Here is an 11,536-nt window from a genome sequence, read left to right as displayed (position 1 = left end):
TTTCATATCTACAGGCATTCAAGAAGGACCTAGTAATTCCTTTGATTTTGTTGGCTTTCTTTTATTATTTTTGTTTTAGTAAGCAAACTTTCTTGTAAAAGCCTTGTAACTAAATTATTGCCGTTCGTATCTTCATGCTTATTGTGCTTGGGTATATTACTGAGGAGCGAGGCTGGGAGCAAAATGAACTTGAAAATAGCCTTCAGCATGATAAATATTTGTATTTAAATAGAACCCAGGGAAATCCTTCAGGCCTCTGACAGAGCCCTGAAGGGGAGCTGGCAACTGTATAGCAAACTGAAGTGTGCAAATGTTCATCCTCACAGCAGATACAGTAAATATGTGCAGGGTAACACAGCAAATATGGGAAGGCTTTTAGTTACAGATGTGTGTAAATGTTTACAAATATGATTAACTGCAGAGCACAAAATTCATTGGCAGCATCAAAGGCAAAACTAAAATTACTTTTTCCTGTCCCCCCTCCAGGATTATGCTGAAAAGAAAAACACGATAGCAAAAGCTCTGGAAGATCTGAAAGCCAACTTCTACTGTGAACTCTGTGACAAGCAGTACTATAAACACCAGGAGTTTGACAATCACATCAACTCTTATGATCATGCTCACAAACAGGTAAGAGAAATCTGCTCACTGCTACTTCAGCTTAGTTTCAGATGGAATAGTGAAATAAGATGTCCTTCATACAATCTGCAATTGTCCTCAATTGCAGATTCTGGAAAGCAAAATTCACTGTTTTCTCAGAAATAAATCTTACCATGGAGATTTTATAGTCAAAAAATTCTGAGGTGGAAGAAAGAGAAATTTGAACAATTTAATATTGAAGAGGAGCAGGGAATGGTGAATAATAATGAATAATATGATTAAAGTTGTAAATGTCCAGTTTCCTTCTTACTAGTTTAATTTTTCACATAAATGCTGTGGTATACTTCAGATGTGACTTACTGGGGAAACATTTGTTGCAACAGATCTGCATAAGAAACTTGACATACTCTTTAGGCAAAGTTTTTTTTAGTGCAGATACAGTTCTGAAATGGGCTATGACTACTAAAATTAGTGTACAGTTCAGAAATGAGCTATGATTTTATTTCAATTCACTGTATTACAACAAAGTGTGTCAATGAAAGATTTCTGTGTGTTAGCTTTAAAGAATCAGTATTTAGGTTTCTATCACCGCATCGTATCACTTTACCTCCAAGCTGTGTGTCTGTCTTTGGTGAGATAAAAGCAGTGCTTCCACAGAATGAGAGAGGCAATGCATCCCAGGGCAACATTCTGGTCTGCAGAGGGGTTAAATCTATTTAATTCAAAAGGAAAGACAATGCAGCTTGACTCCCCTGAAGTGATGTGTAATAATTGTGTAAAGATGTGTAATAACTGTACAGAAAATTCCTACACAGGCCACTCAGCTGGTAATTATTCTGTACCTTTTCTGTTTTTGGGGTTTTTTTGTTGTTTTTTTAATCTGGTGAAATCATACGGCTGTGTATCTGGATTGATTGCTTTTATTCTAATTGAATCTCCCTTTTTTCTGTTATTCTGCTCAGAGTGAACATAGATAAGCTACTACAAGTTTTATATCTGTATTATATAGAATAATGATTTACTTTTCTTTAGCGCCAGTCCTTGAAACTTTTTTCTCTCTCTCTCACTGGTGTTTTTATTTAGCCCATAATTTACAGTGTCAGTGTGAGTGTTAGATTTAGTTTGGAGAGCTGTGAAGATGTGGACCTCAGCAGCAACAGCAATCTGTGAGAAGCTGGAGGGAAAGATACATATATTAGATAAGAAATTAGCAGGTAGCTTCATTGCATCCTGTAGCTGTTTATTGTGAGTTTTAGTTAAAGTACAGCTGGAACTGATTCTTCAGATGTTATATTCACACAGCAGCAGGTCACTGATGGATGGCAGGAAAAGAGAAGTTATGGGCAGTCTTCCCCACTTGACCTCACTTAGGATTTATATTTATTAATTTTTTAGTGCTGTGAAGCACTTTGAAATAATGAGAACCTGCAGGCTGCAGTCCTTGTTCCTCTATTCAGTATTGATGGAAAAATTGACTTTGAAGCTGAGGTCAGGTGTGAGATTGAACAGGATTTTTTTTCCAGTGTTTCACATGGTAATTCTTGTTTTCTCATGGCTTTGGGCAGGAGAGGGTGGGCACTGCACCAGCCTCTGATGGAGCATGGCAGATCCTGCCTCTCCATCTTTCCTGCAGGAGCTCTGTGTGTCTGTGTTTACATGTGGCTCTGTGGATGTGTTTGGTGAAACACAGGAAGCCATCCTCTTCCTCTGTTCAACATTCACTAGTCTGATCTCCCTGCTAGGAAATTAAAAAAAAATGCAGTTTTCAAGTAGAAAAAATTGTATAGATGCTTGCTTGGCCAAAGTAAAAATTTTCACTAATGTTACTGGCAAATGAAACTGTTGATTCCTGAGATAAAATGGTGAGTTGAATTCTCCTGGAATATGTTTTTTGTGGTGGCTTCTATTAGTGCTATGAAGAAAAACCATTCCTCTTCCCATATTTTAGGTGTAAAAACATACTCTGCAGCACAGGCTCACTCTGATTTGCTCTGTTTTCAAGAACTTCACACCAAATGCTGTTTTTTGGATAGTTTTAATCAGCTTTCTGGAGACACGTGCAGGTGCTACTGTTGAATGCTCTGATTTTGGCCTGAGACTGCCTACATAAATGGCAGAAGTTTTCCAGCAGTTCAGTAGAGGTGAGAGGAACTAGAAATCTGCCTTTGAATTCTGAGTCCTATTTTTTTCTTTTTCTCTTCTATCACACCTTTCTGCAATAGTGGACAGGTAAGGGAGGTACTGTAGTACAAAGAGTTTCCCACTACCCAAGGACAGTTGTGCAGCCACTTTGGTTTCAGTGATCCCAGCACCCAAGAGTGGGCTTTGTGTGATGAAAGGGATGAAAGCTCTGCCTAAACCTGAGCTCACCCCAGCTTTTCTGAAAAGCCATATTTAATCCTAATCGTGGAGTCTGTTATCACACCATCTAAGCCATGGGAGGGTTTGGCAGAGAAAATGTTCCTAACAAGCTCCTGTACGTCAATTCTATTGCAGAAGATTTTCTTTTCATCCAGTCAAATGTTGCTAGCACACAAAATTTACAGGATTTAGACCAGAAGATTTATTATGTGGGTTTCCTCCATTGGCTGGGAGGCCTTGTGCTGTCAGTGTTGGTTGTGTTTTGATTTATTGTGTCTTAAGAGCTTCTGAACACCCACTTTGAGATAGCATGAGCACCTTCTGAGCAGTCCAGGAAGGAAGCACAGGACTAGGGCAAAGCCAATTTTATTTCCTAGGACTTGAAGGAGTTTAGTGTCTCAAGAGCCCCACTGCCTCTGTTAGTGCTTTCCTGTCCTTAGCTTTTACAGTATGGTTTGGAGAGCATATCTGCAGCCTTTATGAAATACTCCAGGAGCAGCAACTTGCAAGCAGTCAGTGGTAATAGAGAAAAATGAACTCTCTGCTTTGCTTTGAAGGCTTAGACAAAGAAAAAACACCCCTAACAAAATAAAATGGTGGTGTCTCTAAAAGCAGCAACATTCTGAGCTCAGTACAGAGAGATGAGTAACTAAGGCAGACCTGTTATTATTCCCTATAGTAATGAGGGAATTGCTATTTGATGGTTAAACCCACAGAATGTGGGCTTTGAGACCCATGCTAGGGCTTTAGACATATGTATGGCTCTATGCAGCATCTCCCCCATCTCTGGAAGGAGCTCTGAAGTGCTGAAAACCCCTGTGTGCACTCCCTGAGACACTGAGGGTTTGATAAATGCAGCTGCGCATTAAACCCTGAGGCTCTGAGCGACCTCCCTGTCGCAGCTGCTTGGGCTTGGTGACCTGTGCTGTCCTGGGCAGGAAATCTGGGCCACGCAGCTCAATCCCCTGTGCCAGCCATTCCTCCAGAGGCTTCTGTCACTATAGGGATAAAGAAGGTTTCAAAGTCTCCATCCCAGAATTTCTGAATAATCACCCAATGCCACGGCAGCACGCTCCAGCTTGGTGTTCTTTGCCCTCCCAGGAGGACTCTTGCAAATACCAAACAGCAACAACATAACAGCAAAAGCTGTGATGGAAAATAAATAGCCCTAATGTATTTGCATCTACAGATGAAAATACAATCAATTAAGTAAATTATAAGCAGGGTTTTTTCCCCACAGAAGCTTAGGTCATTTCTCAAACTGTTTCTCTCGGGGTGAAAATGATCACTGTGCTCTACAAATGTATTTAAAATTGCACACAGGGAATAATGCACAAATTATGCAGGAAGACTAAATTAGTAGTTGTCCCCTTTCCCTGTTCCAGACACAGATTTCTCCTGTCCACATTTTTCTCCTCTCCTTACATCTTTTTCTTTGCACATTTTTTTGACATCAGGACCAAATAAGCTGGAGATAATTTCTATTCACAATAGAGAATACCAATCCCTAGTCAGTCAAAAGTCCAAACTTGAATAATTTTCATGTGTTTGAATAAATATTTTGTGGAATATGGGTGGAGAACAAGAAGTTTGGAAGTGGAAAGGTGTGATTAGAGATAACAATAATGTAACCCCCATCCTTTTACTAACTCTGTACCTCCTATGAGTTATGAGGCACGTAAGGTATAAATTAAAAGCAATATAGCACATTTGGGATGCCACTGTTCCCAGCAAAGATAATTGGATGTTAGCAGTTGTTTGGGCCTGCAATTTGAAAACAAAGCAAGGAATCCTTGTAGTCATCATTACAGCTCTTTTTAAAAGCTCTCATTGCAGAGTTATTCCCTCTGAAAGAGAAAATCCCCATCTCTTCTCCTTGGCTGGCACCTGCAGAGGGGGCACTGCAGCGCATCTGCAGCTCCTGGCACAGCCCAAGAGTTTGTGTCTGTTTGCAGGGAATGGCCAAGCACTGGGAGAGTGATACAGGGATGGAGATGAACTCCTCACGGAGAGCCAGCAGTGTTTGATGCTGTGTTTTTCCAGGCCTGCTTTTTTGCAGGTTAGCTTCCCCTGGGGCTTTGGGAATTGGACTGAGCCAGAGGCGACGTGTTGTGTGCAATTTCTGAAATGTGGAAATAACAATTCTCAAAATACCCTGTTGTCTTCTACAGCAGTATGCCCAGAGCTTTGGTGTAGTGCAGGATAAAAACTGAAGAGTTTCAAGAACTTCCTGCAGATTTGCTTCACGAACAAAAACAAAAAGTGATGTGTTGTGTGTCACATTTCAGGCATGTTCACTAATAAGAGATTTCATTCAATATCTCTGCTGCTCTTGGATCAGGGAAGTGCCTTGCATGGCTGATGGATGCTGCATTTCTGCAGGGACACTGAGGAAGGGCAGCAGGATGCAGGTGCAGTCCCAGAGAGCATGACCCTGGCAGGGAGGCACTTGCAGCGCCATTTTTTTTCATTCCTTGCAAGTGAAAATAATAATTTGCAATGCATTTTGATATTTATCTTTCTATTTTTATTTTCTTTGAGGCTAAATGACTTATTATTTTTAATATAACAGAGTCGGGTTTTTGCAACTGTATTTTCTAGAATGAAGAAATTTTTTATTCCTTCCCTTACTTTATCATGTTTCCCATGTTAGAGAGCTACATCTTGGTGTGTCCTTGTGGGCAGGCAGTCATAACTACCCAAGCATAGAAGAAATCCAAACATTTTGTGCTTGAATCGATCCTGTGTAGTCCTTTCTTACTGTTTCTGTTTTCCCAGAATGTAACTTGGCATGTCTCCCTATATTTCTTTTTTTTTTTCCCCCTCAGGAAAACACTCATCTTTGTAGCCTTTTTAAATATTAAGGGAACACAAACAAATGTTCAGCTGTGCATTCATATACATAGATGTTTTTGTAATGCATATGTAACCATGAAATGAACCCCTCCTCTCCTTCATATACTCTGCTCCATCACTCTATTGGTTTGGTTTTTTCATTAAGATTGCATTATTTCATGATCTTTAGTGGCTGGATTGGTGGCTCTTTGGGTTTTTTGAGTTTTTTTTTTTAAGTGAAAAGCTTGCTTTTAAGTTTTAAGCACTTGTGCTGGCATTAATGCTAATAATGGTCACCACCAGGTCTATTAATTATAGCTCAGCACTGGAGCTGAGCTTTGTGATAGACTTGATGCTGCCTTTTCCAACTCCTTTAAATAATGAAAACAAACAAAAAGCCTTCTGCTGTTTCTGTGAAGAGAAAGGCAGGAGTGCCAACATGACAGGAGCCCTCTGGGCCATGAGGAGATCGAGGATCCCACTCCTCTGGGATATGGGATGTGTCCAGAGCACACAGTGGGAGTCTTTATTCCACTTTACAGAATGCATTTTAAAATTAAATACGTAAGTTCTGTTCTTCATGAATATTTCAGTATATTTAGAGAGAAACTTCACACACCCTTTCCTGGATGAAAGAAAAAAAAATATTTGTTTTCCTTCCGTTTTTTTCTTTTATTTTACCTATAAAATTTAATCCCAGCACTTGGCTTCTTGATGGGTATCAGTGTAACAGAGTAGTTAGGCATTCTTTACCTCCAAACTTGTACTGATGGGTTAAATGAGGATATTTTTGAGTAAAGTATTAATCCAGCAAAATCCAATTTTGTTGCCAATGAGTGTTCTGTTTTCTCATTACCAAAAAAAAAAAAAGACATATCACAATGTCCCTGCCACAGTAATTACAACAGAAAAGATACTGTGTAACTTTTTCTGTTTTCATGTTTGGGAAATTCGATTCTGTAATAATGTTTGATTAACAAATTGACTTATTTTTTTTTTCTGAAGAAGTGTTTTTAGAGCAAACACAATTACAGCAGAGGAGTAGATACCCCATCTGTCCCACTAATAGCCTGCAAACAGAATATTAACCCCATGCACTGACACTACTGATTCCATCAGGAGCCTGTTTTTTATTGCAGGAGGAGCCTTAGTCAGTGGCAAAATAAGAAACTTATTTTTTATCCTCAGTCCTCAGAAACCTAGTATTTATCCTCAGTTCTTTATTATTTTTCTGGTTTTGAATTATTGCAGCCTTCTCATTTCTGTCCTTTTCAATATCCAGATCAGCCTGATAACCCAATAAATCACTAACATTAAATTTCCATGCAAAAAAATCACAGTTTTTTTTTCAGCTGCACACTGCTTATTTATTTTCCAAATCTAGATTGTCACTTCAGTGACGGGGAAAAAATTACAGCATAAATGCAAAGCAAGAGGGAGGAACAGGAAGAAACATTGTTTGCTCCATATATCCTGAATGTTCCTTTCCCTGGCACATGTTTGTACTGCTGTGGGGTTCATCCTTTCAAATAAAACTCTAATCATATATTTCAGTCCAACTTGGTCTTTTTAAATCAGTTCATGAAAATTTCTTCATGCAAGTGAGCAGAACTTGGGGCTAATTTTTAAACTTTGCTTTGCCATATCAGGATCTGTCAGGTTTCTGCTGTTTGGCCAGCACTATTGCAAAAGAAACTACTTTTTTTTCTGTTCATCATGTAAGATAAGAATCCACACAATAATTAGGACTTGAAGATGGGAAAAAATAGTTTTCTAGTTCATGATTCTGATTGTAATGCATCTTTTGACATACAGTGTTTTGACAGGGAGAAATTATTAAAAACTTGTACAATCATGAGGATCTGATGATGGTTTACTTATCACTCACTCAGTTGTATCAGGCAATAGATCAGATAAGCAATTACCTACAAGACAAACACTGTTTTTTATTCCCCTTTATGCTTTAACAGAGTCAGTCTTCCACAGTTAATTAAACTTCACTATGGCTGCAAAAATCAAACCAATCAGCAGAATACCTTTTCTGCAGTTTTCAGAAATTCTAGATGCAGTTCCACTGCTGTCCTGAAAGTAATGAAGCAGATTGTAGATTAACTGTAAGTAATGAATAATATGAAAAGCATTTTGTAACTCCGTGGTTTTGAGCTCTTAAGTGATCAAAAAGAAAGTGAAGGAAAAGCTAATACATTCCTAGTAGTATATTAAATTCTGACCCCTCAAGGTGAACAATTTCTTACAAGATGATCTAATTTGCTACAACAATTAAGTGGTGTATGTCAGTGGTTAGTACTTTGTGCCTGATCCTGCAAAAGCCACCTTGTAGTTTCCTATTTAAAAGTTTCAGGTTATTTTTTTGCCCTCTGGGAGCTCTGCCAGTATTCTACTTCATGCCCTGCAGTTTGTGCATGCTGGTTTCCACGTGAGAGCTCATTCTTCTCTGGGAAGAACTGAGCAACCTTTTCAGCACAGACCACAGTCATTCTTAGGGCAACTACTGCAGTCTTTGCTGATCCTTGCAAAATCAACCCTCCATTCAGCTCAAAAAAAGCCTGTTCTTTTTTTAGTGGTAGCTCTGACCTGTTGATGAAACCGAGCGTTGCAATCAGAGCTGCCTTTTGTGAGGAGATGTGACAAGGCAAACAAACTGCATGGGAGTGGGAGAGCTCTTCCCACCAGCCATGGCCCTGCTGCTGCTGCGGCTCCAGGGGTGAGCTCCTCGTGGTCCTGTGCAGGAAAGGCTCTGAGCCTTGGGCAGACAGCAGCACTGGGATTTATTAGGCACAGTAATGCCTAATTACTAGAAACAGTCATGTCTTCAAGTTCCTAAGCCACTCTAGGGTTCTTCAGTGGAGGCTACAACAGGAACTTGCATTTTTCTTCTCTTTCTCCCCATGCTGCAGAGCCTCTGCCATTGGCTCTTGTTTCAGTTTGGATTTTTAATTAGTGCTACAGCTCTACAGGAAGGGTCTGAGTGGCTTCTAAATTTAAGCTTTCCTCACTCTCATGCTGCAAAGGAATGCAATAAGAAAACCTAAACAAGGTGAGCATTTGAAGGGACAGATGAGGTGGGCAGGAGTGTGTCTGTTCTGTCCACTGCTGGCAGACAGGCAATAGCTGTGGTTGGAGAGCATTTCAAGACTCAATGAAAAGGAAAGTTAGAAATGCAGCCTTGCCTTGTCCTGTTTGTGTTTTGGATTGGCTGAGGCTTTTCCTTCATCTCATGGATGCCATACACTTGTTCCAGACATACCTTCTGGTTCTCTCTGTGCTTCACCCAGGCTTGTTCTTGACAAACATCCTTGTGACAAACCTGAATGATTATGTAAAGGACTTCTCAGTTTCTTCCAAAGTCTCCATGTATGGCAGAGGAGTGGTTCAGCATCACAGGATTTTAAGTGTGGGTGTCTTTTGGCTGAATGATTTTAAAAATAAAATAAAAAAAATAATTAAGGCATTCAATCTGCAGAAGACCATATAAATACGAGCACTGCATGCCTCCCTCTTGCAGAAATCCTTCTTTCCTTGAATTGCCTGTTCCAACAGTATGTTGCATCTTTTTTTAAATTAGAACTGGCAAGAGACCATGGTATACTGTAATATAAATTATAAATCACATTAATTCAAGTTCATTCATGATTAATGTAACTACTTTTAAATGCCTGGCTTCTCTGATAGCACTTACTGCTGTTGTCTTGGTGTGCAGTCCTGATACACACAATGATAACAAGGGAGGACACAGGTAAGCCCTCACCTTCCCTTTTCCAGCACTGAAATTCAACCAAATTGAAAACAATTATGTAATGAAAAACCTCAAACTTTTTAAATGCTGATTTTCAGTTTTTTATTTTAAACTATTTTTTAATTTATTTTTTTTAATATTGTTAAGTGCTTGCTTGCACTGTCATCTGTATGCCACATCTGGTACAGGATCTCATTGTGCTACATGATTTATAACTACAGAGCAGCATATCTGCTTCTTACAAATTGCTTGTAATGAGAGCTGGAAACAAAGCAGGAGACTGCCAGAGATTGGATGGCAGAGAAGGGTTACAGCAGGACTGGAGGTTAGGGATCATTATTGCAGACTTTCTTAACACTCACAAAGGGGACAAATAGAAAAAAACTAAAAAAAAGGGAGTGAAGCATTCAAATGGTGCTTATGAAAGTCACCCTTAGTTTTCACTGTCTTTGCTAAGTAAGCCTCAAGCTATCAGGAATGGTTCTCTCTCTTCTGTTCTGTGAGGCTGAGCCTGCTGCCACCTCTCCTTCACTCTCATCTCTTTACAGTGCCACTTCTCAGCCCCAGCAGGAGCCTTTTCTTCTCTGCCATTTCAAGACTCATTTCTTGCTTAATGAATCCTTCTTTTTCCCTTTGTTTAGATGAGAGTACAACACATGCTGCTGATGCAGTTTACTTCGTCCTCCTCCCTCCTTTCTGCCCACAGTTTTGCATTTCTAAGGCATACCCAATTAGTACACTTTCCTTGGCACCAGCCTAATGTATAGGGTTGGTTAAAAATTATGGATTGTATAATGAGAAATACATTAAAAACATCATCTAAGGTAAATTTTATAGTCTAGGTGTGAGCTTTATGTGCTCACTGAATGAGAACTTGTTTGAGTCCCAGCCTGTCTCACATCTGCTTTGCCTGCAAGGCTGGCACCTTGTCACTGAGCACTTGGTGGGAGCTCTAGTCTGAGTTACTCCTTGGTGACCAGCACCTGCAAGTGGACAGACCCAGGATAACTGAGTTCAGCTGGGAGCTCAAAGAGAAAAAATAAAAAAAAAAACAACAAAGTCTCTGAGGGGCAGGTGAAATCACTGGGGGATTAACAGCTAAAAGAAGTGCTCTACAGGGAATATTTACGAGGAGATGTTTTGTGCTCAGATGCTTAAAAGTAGGTCAGGCCAGAAGCAGATGTCCATCCATCCCATGCCAAAATTCCTTCAAGGAATATGTTGTATACTTGAGACTATTTTAGGATCCTTTTACTTTTTTCCTAAACAAAATAAAATAAAACCCAACAAATTCAGAGTGAGGAGGAGTGAATGTCCAAGCAAAGCTTTCATTACAATGAAAAGCTTTACCTTACATTACATTTTATTACATGAGCACTAGGATTTGTAGTGCTGGGAGCTGGGCAGCCTTAAAATGGCCTAAGATGATGATGATCATGATGACATGGGGGTTTATTTGACTTAAATAATGCTAGATAATGTCTTAAATGACAGCCAGTCTTTTCCCAGTGACTCTGCAGGTGGCAGATTTTCTTTCCAAGCACTGCTCGGGTATCTTGCTTTGGCTCTGCCCACCTGCCTGGCTGTGAACAAAGGGAAGCCAGAGTAGCTAATGACTCATCTCTGCCTCCATTAAGAGGAAGATCAACGAGGCAAAAATAGTGTTGTATCATTTTCCTTAAGCAGTAGAGAAAATACTGTGCATTAAAGAAGTGCTGGGTCTGAAAGGTTCTTATTGCCTCAGCGTAAGACAAGGGTAAAAAATCCCTGTGTGTGTGTCCCTGCTGGAGAGCAGCTCCACTGGCTGCCCATGGAGTGCTGGGGATCCACAGGAGCTGCTGTGCCTTCCCATATGGATGGGCACACAGAGGATGGGCTTCTTTGCAAACCCGTCTAGCTCCATCTGACCTGGAGATACTTGGCCTGGTATTGTTAACGAGGCAACAGAGAATAACACGGCTCAAGCAGTGTTCCCTCTTTTCT

General features: G+C 40.0%; 1 protein-coding gene across 1 annotated transcript in view; it reads left to right on the top strand.

Moving 5' to 3' along the window:
• ZNF804A (zinc finger protein 804A) overlaps positions 1-11,536 on the top strand; it is a gene marked incomplete at its 3' end in the record, with an annotated part of 34,206 nt that overhangs the window by 100 nt on the left and 22,570 nt on the right. The window contains exon 2 of the mRNA XM_031063396.1: positions 487-630. Within this exon, the coding sequence (XP_030919256.1) occupies positions 487-630 (144 nt within the window). The remainder of the gene's footprint in view (positions 1-486; positions 631-11,536) is intronic.

The sequence above is a fragment of the Geospiza fortis genome, unplaced genomic scaffold (genome assembly GCF_000277835.1).
Source record: "Geospiza fortis unplaced genomic scaffold, GeoFor_1.0 scaffold390, whole genome shotgun sequence".
Taxonomy (NCBI): Eukaryota; Metazoa; Chordata; class Aves; order Passeriformes; family Thraupidae; genus Geospiza; species Geospiza fortis.
This window is presented reverse-complemented; position numbering and strand designations above follow the sequence as displayed.